At 50.2% G+C, this 17,824-nt stretch overlaps 1 protein-coding gene across 1 annotated transcript in view; it reads left to right on the top strand.

Annotated features, from left to right (window-relative positions):
• The window catches only part of MMD2 (monocyte to macrophage differentiation associated 2), a 54,310-nt gene that overhangs the window by 17,590 nt on the left and 18,896 nt on the right, over positions 1-17,824 (top strand). The window contains exon 2 of the mRNA XM_004045048.4: positions 15,768-15,849. Coding sequence (XP_004045096.1) covers positions 15,768-15,849 — 82 coding nt within the window. The remainder of the gene's footprint in view (positions 1-15,767; positions 15,850-17,824) is intronic.

Raw genomic sequence — 17,824 nt, 5'->3', positions numbered from 1 at the left:
TGGTGCCATCTCGGCTCACTGTAACCTCCGCCTCCCAGGTTCAAGCGATTCTCTTGCCTCAGCCTCCTGAGTAGCTGGGATTACAGGCACCCGCCACCACGCCCAGCTCATTTTTGTATTTTTAGTAGAGACAGGGTTTCACCATGTTGGCCAGGCTGGTCTGAATTCCTGGCCCCAAGTGATCCACCTGCCTCGGCCTCCCAAAGTGCTGGGATTACAGGCGCGAGCCACAGCGCCCAGTCAGAAGTGTCCTTTTTCTGCTATTGCCTGAAAACTTACCAACTCTCAAAGTAAGGCTGCCTCTGACCTGCCAACCTGGGACACTCTGATTGGCTGCTGGTGATGTCACAGGAATCTCTGGGAGATGATTGGTGGGTGAGAGCCCCTAGGTCAGGTGGAAGGAGGGCTTGATGGTTAGGGCTGGTGTCTGTGGCATGTTCACAGAGGCCGACCCAGGAGCTAGCTGAGGACGAACAGGTGGCAAAGGGGCCCCCATCTTTGTTGGGGCGACCCCTCCTCCTAACCCCACTCACAGCAGCCAGCAATGACCATGGCCCCTTCTCACTTGATAGCATCTGGGAGCCTCCTGAGGCTGGGAGATGGTCCTGGCTTTGGAGATACGGACCCTTCTCATCCCATAGGGGAAGAGATTTCCCGGGGAGCCACGGGGTGGGCGCCAAGGCTGGGAGCTGGTCTCAGATCTGTCGGGTCAGTACCCCCAGGCCCAGGGGGCCGTTCACATGGGATGCCACGCACAGTGCACCTGAGTGCTGTCTCCTGCAGATCATGCCAGGGTCCCGCGCCTCTGGCACGAGATGCAAGCCCGGACCCCTTCCACCCCTTGCTCAGTTTCCCCTTCCTGTTCCCATCACTGTCTGCCCCAGGATTTTATTTCATGACCATTCCCAGGTGGCACCGGCCCAAGGACTGTTTCCCAAAGACTGAGCCAAGATACCGCCGGCCTTTCAGGAGGAGCCTTGAATTCATGAATGGACACAAAGAAGCGGCCAGGGCCAAGCGGAGAGGGGGAGAAGGCTTAGCACGGCCGGGGCCAACTTGGCCCTGCGTGGTCCCTTGCCTCTGTGGGACAGACGGACAGAACCCCCTTTGTGTAGGAGCCCGGGCAAATCTCTCTAGTCCTCTGTCCAAGGGACTCAGGGTCGCCACTGACAGGCACCAGCCCAGCCTGGGAGGGGTGGCTGCAGCCGCGTTCCCGGGCCCGGGCTCATTCATGATAGGGGTCAGGCTTCTTTCTGGGGGCCATAGACCCCAGCTGGGTCAGGCCAGAGAGAGAGGGAGGAATTGCAGAAGCTGAGCTCTGAGACTGGGCCTGGCTCCTGCCAGACTTCGGAGCAGGGAGCCGGGGGAGCTGGGGTGTGCCGGACCCTGCACCCAGGTCAGGATGCTCAACATGCCAGGCCTCAGGAACCCCTTCACACCCCATTAGTCAGTCCTCACTACCGTCAAGGGCAGCCACTCTCCTGGCTTCATCGGACCTTCAACAGACCTGCGCTGCCTGTTCTTGAAATTTATAGAAATAGATTGGGCCAGGTGCGGTGGCTCACGCCTGTAATGCCAGCGCTTTGGGAGGCCAAGGCGGATGGATTGCTTGAGGTCAGGAGTTCGAGACCAGCCTGGCCAACATGGCAAAACCCCGTCTCTAGTAAAAATACAAAAAAAAAATTAGCCAGTGTGGTTCTGTACACCTGTAGTCCCACCTACTCAGGAGGCTGAGGCAGGAGATTGCTTGAACCTGGAAGGCAGAGGTTGCAGTGAGCCGAGATTGTGCCACTGCACTCCAGCCTGGGCAACAGCACAGGACTCCATCTCAAAAAAAAAAAAAAAAAAAAAAACAAAGAAAGAAATAGATTGGAAGTGTGTGGACCGCCATTTGACATTTGTCTGCAGTCTGCAGAGCGTCCTTATTTCTTCTGAAAGCTGTAATTCATTAATTCTCATTACTATCTAGTGTTCCATTGTGTGAATATTTCTATGCTAATTCTACCATGGTGGGCATTTGGGTAGTTTCCAAGACTTTTTTTGTTTTCTGAGACAAGGTCTCTCTCTGTCGCCCAGGCTGGAGTGCAGTGACATGATCATAGCTCACTGTTGCCTCAAATTCCTGGGTTCAAGCTATTCTCCCACCTCAGCCTCCTGGGCAGCTGAGACCACAGGTACACACCACCACAACTGGCTAATTTTTAAGTTTTTTTTTGTAGAGAAAGGGTCTTGCTTTGTTGCCCAGGCTGGTCTTGAACTCCTGGCCTCAAGCAGTCCTCCTGCCTCCCTAGTGCTGGGATTACAGGCATGAGCCACCGGGCCCAGCCTCCAGGATTCCTTTTACCTAGCACCTCCCCTCCTCAACTTTGTTTTTTTTTGGGTTTTTTTTTTGTTTGAGACGGAGTCTCGCCCTGTCACCCAGGCTGGAGTGCAGTGGCACAATCTCAGCTGACTACAACCTCCATCTCTCTAGTTCAAGTGATTCTCCTGCCTCAGTCTCCCGAGTAGCTGGGATTACAAGTGCCCACCACCATGCTCAGCTAATTGTTTTGTATTTTTAGTAGAGATGGGGTTTCACCGTGTTGGCCAGGCTGGTCTCCAACTCCCGACCTCAGGTAATCCACCCGCCCCAACCTCCCAAAGTGCTGGGATTACAGACGTGAGCCATCGAGCCCAGCCACCCCTCCCCAACTTTGATGCAGCTTGTTTGATGTCATCTGGCCTTGAGTGTTGATTTCAAAACTTGACTTTATTTAAAATGTTTTTTATTTGATAGGATTTTAAAAAGATCACTGAGGTAGTACATGAACATTGTAGCTGGTCAAGTAACACACAAATATAAATAAAATAACATTTCTCATGCCTGTCTCCCCCAGTCTCTCTTCTGCTACAGCCAAAGGTTGGCTTTGCTTTCTTTCATACCTTCTGCCTTTCCAAGTCGACAACCTGGCCTTGCCCCTTGCTGTGTTTCGAATGTTTGTCTCTTCGAAAACTTATTCTGAAACTTAATCCCCATTGTAACAGTATTAAGAGGGTGGGAAATTTGACTGTGGTATTGGAGGGGTGGGACCTTTGGGAGGTGATTAGGATTAGCTGCGGTCTTGAGGGTGAGGCATTAGTTGGTTTAGAGAGGAGAAAAAGAGACTCGAGTTAGCACATACAGGCCCCTCACCACGGGATGCCCCACACTGCCTCGGGATTCTACAGCATCCTCAGCAGCAAGAAGGCCCCCACCAGACACAGTCCCTAGACCCTGGACTTCCCAGCCTAAAGAGCTATAAGAAATTAAATTGTTGGGCCGGGTGTGGTGGCTCATGCCTGTAATCCCAGCACTTTGGGAGGCTGAGGTGGGCGGATCACGAGGTCAGGAGTTTGAGACCAGCGTGACTAACATGGCAAAACCCTGTCTCTACTAAAAATACAAAAATTAGCCTGGCACAGTGGTGGGCACCTGTAATCCCAGCTATGGGGGAGGCTGAGGCAGGAGAATCTCTTGAACCGGGAGGTGGAGGTTGCAGTGAGCTGAGATCGTGCCATCGCACTCCAGCCTGGGCAACAAGAGCAAAACTCCATCTCAAAAAAAAAAAAAAAAAAAGAAAGAAAGAAAAAAAGAAAAAGAAATTAAATTGTTTTCTTAGGACCAGGTGATGTGGCTCATGCCTGTAATCTCAGTGCTTTGGGAGGCCAAAGGAGGAGGACTGCTTGAGGCCAGGAGTTTGAGACCAGCCTGGGCAACAATAGTGAGACCCCATCTCTACAAAAAAATGTTTAAAAATTAGCTGGATGTAGTGACGCACACCTGTAGTCCTAGCTACTCGAGAGGCTGAGGCAGGGTGGGATCACTTGAGCCCTGGAGTTCGAGACCAGCCTGGGCAACATGGCGAGATTCTGTCTCTACAAAAAATTAAAAATTAGCTGGGTATGGTGGTGCATGCCTGCAGTCCCAGTTACTTGGGAGGCTGAAGCAGGAACATCGCTTGAATCCAGGAGCTGGAGTCTGCAACAAGCTATGATTGTGCCAGTGCATTTCAGCGTGAATGACAGGGCGAGAACCTGTCATTATTTTCTCTAAAAAACAAAACAGCAAAAAATAATTTATAATTTATAATAGTTTCCCTTTCTTCCTTCCTTCCTTCTTCCTTCCTTTCTTTCTCTTTCTTTCTTTTTCTTTCTTTTTTTCTTTTTGTGACAGAGTCTCTCTCTGTTGCCCAGGCTGGAGCACAGTAGTGCAATCCCAGCTCACTGCAACCTCCACCTCCCGGATTCAAGTGATTCTCCTGCCTCAGCCTCTCAAGTAGCTGGGATTACAGGTGCGCGCCACTGTGCCTGGCTAATTTTTGTATTTTTAGTAGAGACGGGGTTTTGCCATGTTGGCCAAGCTGGTCTTGAACCCCTGACCTCAGGTGATCCACCCACCTCAGCCTCCCAAAGTGCTGGATTGCAGGCATGAGCCACTACGCCTGGCCCACAATAATTTCTTTATAAATTACCCAGTCTCAGGTATTCCAGCAGAAGATGGACTAAGACACCCTTTAAAGACTGTGTGTGCTGGGCGTGGTGGCTCACGCCTGTAATTCCAACACTTTGGGAGGCTGAGGCAGGAGGATTGCTTTAGCCCATGAGTTCAAAACCAGCCTGAGCAACACATTGAAACCCCATCTCTAAAAAATAAATTAATAATGAAATAAAAATAACAGTTTTATTGTAGTTACATGAGTAAAATCTGAATACAATCTTATAAAGGTTCAAACAACACAAATCAAATGAAAGACTTTTTATCTCCCACCCAATCCTAAAAATTAAAAAAATAAGGGAGGGGGGCAAAGTCTTCTGTGACCAGCACCCCCAAACTCACCAATCTCCCTGTTTTCTTTCAAGTGTATTTCTATGCATTTATGTTTCTAAAATGTTGGGGTGTGTGTGTGTTTTACACTAATGAAATCATGTGGTGTATATAATTTTATTACTTGATTTTTTCATTTGATTTTGATGAATATCTTTGCATTGTATGTGGTTACACTTTACATTTTTTTTCCTTTTTTTTTTTTTTTTGAGACAGAGTTTCATTCTCGTCACCCAGACTGGAGTGCAGTGGCACGATCTCAGCTCACAGCAACTTCTGCCTCCTGGGTTCAAGTGATTTTCCTGCCTCAGCCTCCCAAGCAGCTGAGATTACAGGTGCCCACCACCACGCCTGCCTAGTTTTTGTATTTTTAGTAGAGATGGGGTTTCACCATGTTGGACAGGCTGGTCTCGAACTCCTGACCTCAGGTGATCTGCTTGCCTCGGCCTCCCAAAGTGCTGGGATTGCAGGTGTGAGCCATCACGCCCGGCCCAAAATTTTTATTTTGAAATAATTATAAATGCACAGGTAGTTGCAAAAATGGTAGAAAGATCCTGAGAATCCTTTCTCCAATTCCCCTAGTGGAACATCTTACATAATTCAAGTACAGGGTCCAAAGCAAGAAACTGATATTGGAGCCACTCCACAATGCCAAGCATCATGGTAGAGCACCATCAACATATACAATTTTTTGGGTTTTTTTTTTTTTTTTTTTGAGACATGGTCTCGCTCTGTTATTCAGGCTGGAGTGCAGTGGCTCAATCATGGCTCACTGCAGCCTCAACCTCCCCGGGCTCCAGTGATCCTCCCACCTCAGCTTCCTGAGTAGTTGGGAGTATAGATTCATGCCACCACGTCTGGCTAATTTTTTGATTTTTTTGTGGAAATAAGGTCTCACTGTCTCTGCCCATTTTTTAAATGCTAAAATAATAATAATAATAAAGAAACTTCTAAACATGCCAATATCCAGGCTTTACCCCAGACCAAATAAACTGAAATCTCTAGGTGTGGAGCCCAGTCGTCAGTATTTTATTATTTTTTGAGACAGGGTCTCACTCTGTGGCCCAGGCTGGAGTGCAGTGGCACGATCATAGCTCACTGCAGCGTCGACCTCCTGGCTCATATGATCCTCTCGCCTCACCCTCTGAAGTAGCTGGGACTACAGTCGTGCCCCAACACGTATAGCTAATTTTTTTTTTCTTTTTTTGAGGCAGAGTCTCGCTCTGTCTCCCAGGCTGGAGTGTGATAGTGCGATCTCGGCTCCGTGCAGCCTCTGCCTCTCGGGTTCAAGAGATTCTCCTGCCTCAGCCTCCTGAGGAGCTGGAATTACAGGTGTGCGCCACCATGCCTGGCTAATTTTTGTATTTTTAGTAGAGATGGGGTTTCACCATGTGGGCCAGGCTGGCTTTGAACTCCTGATCTCAGGTTATCTGCCCGCCTCAGCCTTTCAAAGTGCTGGGATCACAGGCGTGAGCCACTGCGCTCGGCCTTAAACTATATTCTTTATGACACCTGCTGGCTAGGTAATATTATTCCCGTTTACGTACCTGGAAGCTGCAGCCCAGAGACGTTAAGTAATTTTCCCTAGCTCACACAGCGGTCAACTGCCCATGCAGGTATTTTCTGCCCAACAGTGCCAAGCTCCAAAGCCTGTACCTCCTCAAGTTCAGGGTGAGAATTCGACATTCTCTCCTTGTCTCCTGCCAGCATCTGGCTCTGGGTCCTGGCTCAGTTTGGGAGTCCTCCACCAAGCCATGGCCATGTGCTCATGTAAGCAGTAAGGGTTGGCTACAAAATGAGGAGTCTGTTCTCCAGGGAGGAGGAAGAAAAGGCCACTTCCCTCCTTTAGTTTAACCAGCCACGGCCTGCTAGAAACGTCGGCTCTTTCAAGAGAAGTTTCCCACAGTCGAGGCTGCCTCTCTGACTGCCACCTCTGTTCTAACACAGTCTCAATTTTATCTATGCATTTCACTTGTTAAAAATGCATCCCTGCCAGGCCCAGTGGCTCACACCTGTAACCCAGCACTTTGGGAATCAGAGGCAGGAGGATTGCTTGAGGCCAGCAGTTTGAGACCAGCCTGGGCAACATGGCAAAACCCTGTCTCTGCTAAAAATCCAAAAAAATTAGTTGGGTGTGGTGGTGGAAAAAATAAAAGCATTGTGGGCCGGGCATAGTGGCTCACGCCTGTAATCCCAGCACTTTGGGAGGCCGAGGTGGGCAGATCACTTGAGGTCAGGAGTTTGAGACCAGCCTGGCCAACATGGCAAAACCTCATCTGTAGTCAAAATTCAAAAATTAGCTGGGCATGGTGGCGGATGCCTGTAACCCCAGCTACTTGGGAGGCTGAGGCAGGAGAATTGCTTGAACCCGGGAGGGAGAGGTTACAGTGAGTTGAGATTGCACCATTGCACTCCAGCCTAGGAGACTGTCTCAAAAAAAAAAAAAAAAAAAAAAAAAAAAGGCATTGTGGCCGGGCACAGTGGCTCACGCCTGTAATCCCAACACTTTGGGAGGCTGAGGCCAGAGGATCACTTGAGTCCAGGAGTTTGAGACCAGCCTGGGCAACATATCAAGAGCCTGTCTCTACAAAAAATTTAAAAATTAACCAGGCATGGTGGTGTGTACCTATGGTCTCAGCTACTTGGGAAGCTGAGGCAGGAGGAATGACTGGGCCTCGGAATGCGAGGCTGCAGTGAGCTATGATGGCACCACTGCACTCCAGCCAGGGTGATAGACCCTATCTAAAAAAAAAAAAAAAAAATACATTTATTATCCCTCAACTGGAGAATGGATGAACAAACTCTGGTATGTCCATGCAAAGCAATACTGCTCAGCAGTAAAAAGGAAGGGACGTGCAATACCAGGGAGGAGGAATCTCAGATGCTCCCTGCCCAACAACAAAGCCAGACGGCAAAGGGGATGCAGGAACAAAGATAGGGATGGAAGAGTCGAGAATAATTACCAGGAAAGATAACGTTACATTTAGGAGGGGCCATTTTATTTTAGTATAAAACAAATTTACCTTCAATGCATTTTGTTTTATTTTGAGACAATCATGCTCTCTCACGCAGGCTGGAGTGCAGTGGCACGATCTTGGCTCACTGTAGCCTTGACCTCCTGGGCTCAAGTGATCCTCTTGCCTTGGCCTCCCAAGCAGCTGGGACGACAGGCACATGCCACCACACCCAGGTAATTTTTTAATATTTTGTAGAGACCGAGTCTTGCTATGTTGCCAAAGCTGGTCTCAAGCGATCCTCTCGCCTCGGCCTCCCAAAGCGCTGAGATTACAGGCGTGAGCCGCCGCGCCCGACCACAATACATTTTAAGAGAAAATAAGTAAATCCCTTTTTGGCATTCAGAGTACAGTTTCTTTTCACTTTCAACTTTATACAACAGATTCTCTTTAAACATAAAAAAAAAAAAAAAAGGCTGTACAACTGTGTGACTCCACGTACGTGACATTTTAGAAAAGGCAAAGCACGGAGACCAGGCCTGGTGGCTCACGCGTGTAATCCCAGTGCTTTGGGAGGCCAAGGCGGGTGGATCACCTGAGGTCAGGAGTTCAAGACCAGCCTGGCCAACATGATGAGACCCCCTGTTTCTACTAAAAATACAAAAATTAGACAGGCGTGGTGGCACATGCCTATAATCCCAGATACTCAGGAGGCTGAGGCAGGAGAATCACTTGAACCCGAGAGGTGGAAGCTGCAGTGAGCTGAGATCATGCCATTGCACTTCAGTCTGGGCAACAGAGCAAAACTTCTTCTCAAAAAAAAAAAAAAAAAGCACCACAGAGGACAGGGGACAGGGCCTTGGCTGCCTGGCTGGCACTGGGCAGAGGTTTCAGGTGCAAAGAGGGGGCAGGAGAGAATTCTGGGGGATGGTGAATCTGTTATTCACCTTGATGGTGGCGGTGGCAGTTACAGGACTCTCCGTATTTGTCAAAACTCACAAAACTATAGCAAAAAAAGAGGAAATTTTGCTTTATGTAAATTATAAAGCAAATTAAAATATGAATTCACTTTTTCTTAAAATGCCTGACTAGAGGTTTAGGGAGGAAAGAAATGAGGTCGCAAGGAGTTAAAGGGAAAGTGCTCGGGTCTTCAGGGTGGTGGGAACACTGTTTCTTGGTCGTTTGCCCACGGCCCTGTCTCCGGGCCTCCCTCTCCCCTCTCCGCCAGCATTCAATGGCCACAGTGACTGAGAGACAAGGAGAGTCTTGTGGAACTCAGAAATAAATAAATAACTGCCCGCCCCAGGTCGCCACGGCAACCGTGACATCACCCTGGGACCCATGTGGCTGGCACCCTTGGTGGTTTCCTGGTGTTTGTTACAGGAGCAGGGGAAGCCAGGGCTGCAGGCCTGCACCTGGTGGCAGGTAGAGGGAGAGACCTCGGGGAGAATAGGTTTCCCACCTTGGAGACCGGTGCAAACCACACCCTCATAGTTGGTCTCCGGACTCCCTGCCCAGTTGGTGGGAAGCGTAAATTGGCCCGGCCTCCTGGAGGGCTTTTGGGCAGAGTCTCTGTAAATGAATACTGTGAGGCCGGGCACGGTGGCTCATTCCTGTAATCCCAGCACTTTGGGAGGCCAAGGGAGGACGATTGTTTGAGGTCAGGAGTTTGAGACCAGCCTGGGCAACAGAGCAAGACCCAGTCTCTACAAAAAATTTAAAAATTAGCTGGGTGTGGTGGCATGCACCTGTAATCTTAGCTACTCAGGAGGCTGAGGCAGGAGGATTGCTTGAGCCCAGGAGTTTGAGACCAGCCTGAGCAACACAGTGAGACTCTATCTCTACAAAAATTAAAAAGTATTAGCTGGGCATGGTGGAGTGCACCTGAAGAGGGAGGATCCCTGGAGCCCAGGAGTTCAAGCTTGCAGTGAGCTGTGATCACACCACTGCACTCCAGCCTGGGTGACAGAGTGAGACCCTGTTTCAAAAGAAAAAGGTAAAGAGGCCAGGCGCAGTGGCTCATGCCTGTAATCCCAACACTTTGGGAGGCTGAGGTGGGAGGATTAACTGAGGTCAGGAGTTTGAGACCAGCCTGGACAACATAGTGAGACCTCACTTCTACAAAAATAAAAATAAAAATAAATTAGCCGGGTGTGGTGGTGTGCACCTGTAATCCCAGCTACTCGGGAGGCTGAGGTGGGAGGATTGCTCGAGCCCAGGAGGTCTAGGCTGCAGTGAGCTATGATAGTGGGGCCACAGAGCAAGACCCTTTCTCAAAAAAACAAAAACAAAAACCAACAACAAAGGCCGGGCACAGTGGCTCACGCCTGTAATCCCGGCACTTTAGGAGCCAGAGACAAGTGGATCACCTGAGGTCAGGAGTTCGAGACTAGCCTGGCCAACATGGTGAAACCCCATCTCTACTAAAAATACAAAAAATAGCCAGGCATGGTGGCGGGCGCCTGTAATTCCAGCTACTCAGGAGTCTGAGGCAGGCGAATCACTTGAACCCAGGAGGCGAAGGTTGCAGTCAGCCGAGATCACGCCACTGCACTCCAGCCTGGGTGATAGAGCAAGACTTGGTCTCAAATTAAAAAGAAATAAAAATAAAGAAAAAAACAAGCACGACATGCACCTGTGTTTTTGTCTGAGGGCTACAATCACAGGTGACCACACAGCAGCGGCTTACAACAGCAGATATTTCTTCGCATTGCCACAATCTCTGCCTCCACCGTCACATGGCTGTCGTCCCCGTGTGTCTCTGTCTTCATTTGATGTTGCCCTCTGTGTCTCTTTCGTCTTTTTTTTTTTTTTTTTAGAGACAGAGTCTCGCTCTTGTTGCCCAGGCTGGAGTGCAGTGGCGCGATCTTGGCTCAGCACAACCTCCGCCTCCCAGGTTCAAGCAATTCTCCTGCCTCAGCCTCCCGAGTAGCTGGGATTACAGTCACCCACCACTACGCCTGGCTAATTTTTGTATTTTTTTTTAGTAGAGATGGGGTATTGCCGTGTTGGCCAGGCTGGTCTTGAACTCCTGACCTCAGATGATCCACCCACCTCTGCTTCCCAAAGTGCTAGGATTACAGGTGTGAGCCAGCATGCCCGGCCTGTTTCGTCTTTTTAGGGAACCCTACTCATATTGGATGGGGGCTCAACCTACTGCAGTCTGGGCTCTTTTTTTTTTTTTTTTTTTTTTGAGATGGAGTCTTGTTCTGTCTCCCAGGCTGGAGTGCAGTGGCGTGATCTTGGCTCACTGCAACCTCCACCTCCTGGGTTCATGCCATTCTCCTGCCTCAGCCTCCAAGTAGCTGGGACTACAGGTGCCCGCCACCACACCCAGCTAATTTTTTGTATTTTTAGTAGAGATGGGGTTTCACTGTGTTAGCCAGGGTGGTCTCGATCTCCTGACCTTGTAATATGCCCACCTCGGACTCCCAAAGTGCTGGGATTACAGGTGTGAACCACCATACCCGGCCCTGGCCTCATCTTAACTAATGAAATCTGCTCCAATCCTGTTCCCAAATGAGGCCCCCTTCTGAATACCAGGAGTTAGGGCTTCGATGTGTGAATGCTGGGAGGACACGGTTCAACCCATACCACTATTTTCGTTGTTATTACTTATTAGTTAATAAGCCAGTCTTGGCCGGGCACAGTGACTCACGCCTGTAATCCGAGCACTTTGGGAGGCTGAGGCAGGCAGATCATGAGGTCAGGAGATTGAGACCAACCTGGCCAACATACTGAAAACCCGTCTCTACTAAAAATACAAAAATTAGCCGAGTGTGGTGGCGGGCGCCTGTAGTTCCAACTGCTAGGGAGGCTGAGGCAGGATAATCACTTGAACCCGGGAGGCAGAGGTTGCAGTGAGCCATGACAGCGCCATTGCACTCCAGCCTGGGTGACAGAGCAAGACTCCGTCTCAAAAAAAAAAAAGAGACTCCATCTCAAAAAACAAACAAACAAACAAACAAACATAAGCCAGTCTTGGCCACAGGCAGCTTCCTGGCCCACCTTGAGGAAGGTGGGTGGATGGGCGGCGTGTTCTGGGCTCCTGGGGGGGCTTCAATGGGGTCCCCAGGGTGGGTCCTCCATGTTCTCTGTGACTGTAATTCCAGTTTTCAGTCTGCCCCTGCAAGGCTGCTGCGGCCATGGGAGATGGGGGTTGGTGTCTCTCTGGCTTGCTGCAGAAGCCTGGCCCCAGGGGTCTTAGTTTTCTCATCTGTCGAATGGGCTCGGCGTGACCCTGGTGCTGAAGTCACTTGACTGACTGTGGAATCACGTGACCATGGAGTCCCAGCTGGATGCAGGCAGAGAGCAGTCACCCGAACCTGGAGACCCCTGGACTCACCCAGGCGCCAAGTGTCCCAGGGCAAATCACAGTGTCAGTGCTTGGCAGACCCCCCTGCCCAGCTTTCACTCCTGCCCTGCCCATACCAGAATACGTAAAGCCAGCATACACAATATGCTCTATAAATGAGCCCTGAACTATGCTAGCATACAGCTAGCACACAGAAGTGCTCAATCAATGCCCCAGGTCTGTACTAGTGTGGAGCCAGCACACAGAAGGTGCTTAATAAATGCTCCATCAGCTGCACTTAGCATGGATCCAGCACACAAAAGGTGCTTAATAAATGCTTCATGAACTATACTTAGCACGGAGCCAACACATCAAAGGTACCTAATAAATGCTCCATGAACTGTACTTAGCATGGAGCCAGCATACAGAAGGGGAGTCAGCACACAGAAGGTGCTTAATAAATGCTCCATGAGCTGCACTTACCATGGAGCCAGCACACAGAAGGTGCTCAATGAATGCTTCATGAACTATACTTAGCATGGAGTCAGCACACAGAAGGCGCCTAATAAGTGCTCCATCAGCTGTACTTAGCATGAGGCCAGCATTCGGAAGGTGCTCAATGAATGCTCCGTAACTGTACTTAACCTGGATCCAGCATACAGGAGGTGCTTAACAAATGCTCCATGAGCTGTATTTAGCATGGAGCCAGCACACAAAAATGCTGAATAAATGCTTCATGAAATGTATTTAGCATGGAGCCAGCACACAGAAGGTGCTCAGCGAATGTTCCAGGGTCTTTATGAGCGTGGAGCCAACACACCGGAGATGCTGAATAAATGCTCCATGCACTCCTGATATGACGCCAGCATACAGAAAGTGCCCAATAAATGCTTAGTGACCCATATATACTGCATGGACTCATTTGTCCTGAACCATACACTCATTTGTTTGGGGGGCAGTCTACAAAGTAACCATCGGACCTGAGGGGAAAGTTTTTGGTGTGTTTAGTGCAGTTTAACCCCATTGGGTGGCTGCTGCTTGGCAACGTCCAGGTGAGCTGATTCCGAGCCTGTATGGGCCGAAGACGTGCACGCTGCTGTGGTCCCGGCTGCTGGTCCGACAGCCAGGTGTGTGCAGACCTTACCCCCAGTTCTTGGATGCCTCTTCCCTGCCCAGACAACCCTTGTCTGTCTTCCCAGCCTGACTAAGTCCCCGAGCACAGACTTGCGTCAAGGCAGAACCAGACGCTGGAGTCAACCAGGGCTGGGTTGAGTCCCTTCCCACCTGGTGATTTCTTTCCCTCACCTCCCTGCCCTGTAGCTTCTCCATCTGTAAAATGGCCAATAGCTCCGCATGGTGCTCCGGTGAGGATTAAACAGAGGTGATAACGCTTCGAAGATTCTAAAAAGACACCAAAACATCGGGAATTTTTGTTTTGTTTGTTTTGTTTTGTTTGAGAATGAGTCTCTCTCTGTCACCCAGGCTGGAGTGCAGTGGCACAATCTCGGCTCACTGCAACTTCTGCCTCCCGGGTTCAAGTGATTCTCCTGCCTCAGCCTCCCAAGTAGCTGCGATTACAGGCCTGTGGCACCACGCCCGGCTAACATTTTTTTTTTTTGAAATGGAGTCTCACTCTGTCGCCCAGGTTGGAGTGCAATGGTACGATCTCGGCTCACTGCAACCTCCACCTCCCTCAAGCGATTCTTCTGCCTTAGCCTCCCAAGTATCTGGGATTACAGGCACATGCCACCACTCCCAGCTAATTTTTGTATTTTTAGTAGAGATGGGGTTTCACCATGTTGACCAGGCTGGTCTCGAACTCCTGGCCTAAAGTGATCCACCTGCCTCGGCCTCAAAGTGCTGGGATTATGGGCGTGAGCCACTGCCCCTGGCCAGGAACGTTTATTTTTAAGATAAAGTCATGTAGCAATTTCACCTGAGCCCAGCAGAAATAAGTGCACGTGTTCACCAAAAAATATGCACAAAAAAGTTCATGGGCCGAGTTCTCCATAATATCCCCAAACAGGAGTGTCCCCCTGCAGTGGGTTGGAGAAGTCACTTGTGGTCTGTTCACCCAGTGGAATACAATACAGCCATGAAAACTACCAGTTGCTTGGCCGGGCGCGGTGGCTCACGCCTGTAATTCCAGCACTTTGGGAGGCCGAGGCAGGCGGATCACGAGGTCAGGAGTTCGAGAGCATCCTGGCTAAAACAGTGAAACCCCGTCTCTACTAAAAATATATAAAAATTCAGCTGGTCATGGTGGCGGGCGCCTGTAGTCCCAGCTACTCAGGAGGCTGAGGCAGGAGAATGGCGTGAACCCAGGAGGCGGAGCTTGCAGTGAGCCGAGATCGCACCACTGCACTCCAGCCTGGGCGACAGACCAAGACTCCGTCTCAAAAAAAAAAAAAAAAAGAAAAAGAAAAAAAAAAACTACCAGTTGCTGTACCCCAAAATGTGGATGAATCTCGCAAAAATCACGTTAAGCAAAAGAAGCCAGACAGAAAACAGCGTGTTCTGCGGGAGTTCATTGAGCAAGTTCAAGAAAAGGGGAAACAAGTCCAAGAAGACAATGGCAGAGGGTGGTTTCCCTGGGGAAGAGGTACCCATGGGAGGGGGCACTGGGCACTTTCTTGGGGGTGAGGAGTGAGCCGTAGCTCTTCCTGGATGGTGGTTTAGTGGGTCTACGCATCTGTAAAAATCCTTCGAGCTGCCCCCTTGCAGAGCTATATCGTCTGTAAGTTGTACTTAGAGAAAATAAGAAACAGGAAATGAGGCCGAAAGCGGTGGCTCACGCCTGTAATCCCAGCACTTTGGGAAGCCGAGGTGGGAGGATCGCTTGAGCCCAGGAGTTCAGGACCAGCCTGGGCAACGTGATGAAACCCTGTCTCTATAAAAAATACAAAAAAATTTAGCCGGACATGGTAGATTGTGCCTGTAGTCCCAGCATCTCAGGAGGCTGAGGCGGGAGTATCACTTGAGCCCAGGAGGTGGAGGCAGCAGTGAGCCATGATTGCACCACTGCACTCCAGCCTGAGTGACAGAGTGAGACCCTGTGTTAAAAAAAAAAAAAAAAAAGAAAGCCCGGACGTGGTGTCTCACGCCTGTAATCCCAGCACTTTGGGAGGCTGAGGCAGGCGGATCACGTGAGATCAGGAGTTTGAGACCAGCCTGGCCAACATGGTGAAACCCCTTCTCTACTAAAAATAGAAGAATTAGCCTGGCGTGGTGGCACACGCCCAGCTACTCAGGAGGCTGAGGCAAGAGAATTGCTTGAACTTGGGAGGCAGAGGTTGCAGTGAGCTGAGATCACGCCACTACACTCCAGTCTGTCGACAGAGCGAGACTCCATCTCAAAAAAAATAAAAATAAGAAAGGCAAATGAAGAGAATGCCATATCTAGCATTTACTAAAATTTTGTAACAAATACCGCATTGGGGATTAGGCACAAAATATTGGATAATCCAAAACCATTTAATGATCGGAAAGAGTGAGGGAGGGGAGGGAAGAAGAGAGAGAGAGAGAGAGGGGGAGATGAAAAAGGGAGAAGAGGACTGCTCTTCTTTTCCTACCAGTAGGAAGTAAGGGCTTCAGGCTTCCTGGGAATTCGGATGGCACCTCTTGCCCAGTGGAGCTTCCTGGAATTCTCCCTCTGGAATTCTCCCTCTCCTTCCAGGTTCATGAACCACCGAGTCCCTGCCCACAAGAGGTACCAGCCCACAGAGTATGAACATGCGGCCAACTGTGCCACCCATGCTGTGAGTTGGCTTTTGGGGGGCTCAGGGCTGAGATGGGGACACTTCCGGGGAAGGGGGGTGGGGGAAGGCACCTCCTTCACGTATGTCCTAAGTGGCCTGTTCCTCGGGTCTTCTGTGGCCCTCAGAAGAGCGAGTGCGTCTTGAGGGAAGGCCACTGGGGTAAACTGGACTGCAGTGCTGGCCATGTCTCTGTCTTGCTCTAAGAACCTTCCATGAGGCCGAGCATGGTGGCTCATGCCTGTAATTCCAGCACTTTGGGAGGCTGAGGTGGGCAGATCACCTGAGGTCAGGAGTTTGAGACCAGCCTGGCCAACATGGTGAAACCCCGTCTCTACTAAAACTACAAAAATTAGCTGGGTGTGGTGGCGGGCACCTGTAACCCCAGCTACTCTGGAGGTTGAGACAGGGGAATCGCTTGAACCCAGGAGTCAGAGGTTGCAGTGAGCCGAGATCATGCCATTGCATTCCAGCCTGGGTGACAGAGCAAGACCCTGTCTCAAAAACAAACAAACAAAAAAGAACCTTCGATGGCTCCCTAGTACCTAGTATGGCATCCTGTCACTCTAGCAAGCTCCTAGCCCGTCTGTCCACGCACCTCCCACCACCATGCTCTTGCTCTCAGGCTCAAACACTTGAATCCCTCACTGTTTCCTAAATAGAAGACATGACTCCATGCCTTTGCACGTGCTGTTCCTGTTACCGGGAATATTTCTCGTCTCCACTCCAGCCCTGCCTATGAAACCCTTTCCATCATTCCCAAGCCTTGCTGAAATGTTCCCCAACAAAGTCTTCCCCTCTGCCCAGATGCTGGGAAGCTCTGAGCCAGTGCCTGCCTCCCCAGCCATTGTAGCCTTCACGGCCCACCACCATGCCAGCTGTCCATCGCACATTCATTCAGCAAACAGTTCCTGGGTACCCTCAAGGCAGCAGGCAGTGCTCCAGGCCCTGGCAATGCAGACATGAATTCAAACAGAACCCCTGCTGGATTATTTGATATCTCAGGACATCTCAGCACACCTGGCACAGGGAGGTGCCCAGATAGCGTGTGTGGAGGTGAATTAATTCTCAAACCCCCCGTCCCGACCTGTCAGACCCCGGGGGCTATTGTGTGTTTGGCCTGAGCCCAGGCCTTTAACAGTGGGCCACCGGTGTCATAGAAAGGAGTGGCTGGTGCTGATTCGAACTTAGTGTGAGCCTGGACCACACTTGGTTTTGTTGTTGTTGTTGTTGTTATTGTTTTGTTTTTGTTTTTTTTTTGAGACGGAGTCTCGCTCTGTTCCCCAGGCTGGAGTGCAGTGGTGCAATCTTGGCTCACTGCAAGCTCTGCCTCCTGGGTTCATGCCATTCTCCTGCCTCAGCCTCCCGAGTAGCTGGGACTACAGGCACCCGCCACCAAGCCCGGCTAATTTTTTGTATTTTTAGTAGAGACGGGGTTTCACCGTGTTAGCCAGAATGGTCTCGATCTCTTGACCTCATGATCCACCCGCCTTGGCCTCCCATAGGGCTGGGATTACAGGTGTGAGCCACCGTGTCCAGCCCACAATGGGTTCTAAGTTCGTATTTTCTCAGTCAGTCCCTTTTGAGCAGGTGCTCTGCTGAGAGAGACTGGTTCTCACTGGCTCATCTCTGAAGCCCCATGCTGTGTGCATCGTAGGGGCTCGGAAAATATTTGAGAATGAACACATGACTCCCTCTTTTGCAAGGGAGGAAACTGAGGCTTGGGTGAGAGAATCTGCCCAAAGCTGCAAGCTAACTCATCGACGCAAGTCTACACTGCACCCCAAAAAGTAAAGCTCTAGGAAGAGAAGACCTGCCTTTGAATCCCAGCTCCATCATTTAGTGACCCTGAGCCTCAGTTTCCTTATCTGTAGAATGGACATCGTAAGAGCCACTCCCAAGTGTGGCTGTGAGTGTTGCTGAAGGCACCATGTTGGCACAATGTGGGCACATTGACAAGTGTGTTTCTTTGACAGCA

This window comes from Gorilla gorilla, chromosome 6 (assembly GCF_029281585.2).
Source record: "Gorilla gorilla gorilla isolate KB3781 chromosome 6, NHGRI_mGorGor1-v2.1_pri, whole genome shotgun sequence".
NCBI lineage: Eukaryota > Metazoa > Chordata > Mammalia > Primates > Hominidae > Gorilla > Gorilla gorilla.
Note: the sequence above shows the minus strand (reverse complement) of the source record. Positions and strands in the feature narration are given on the sequence as shown.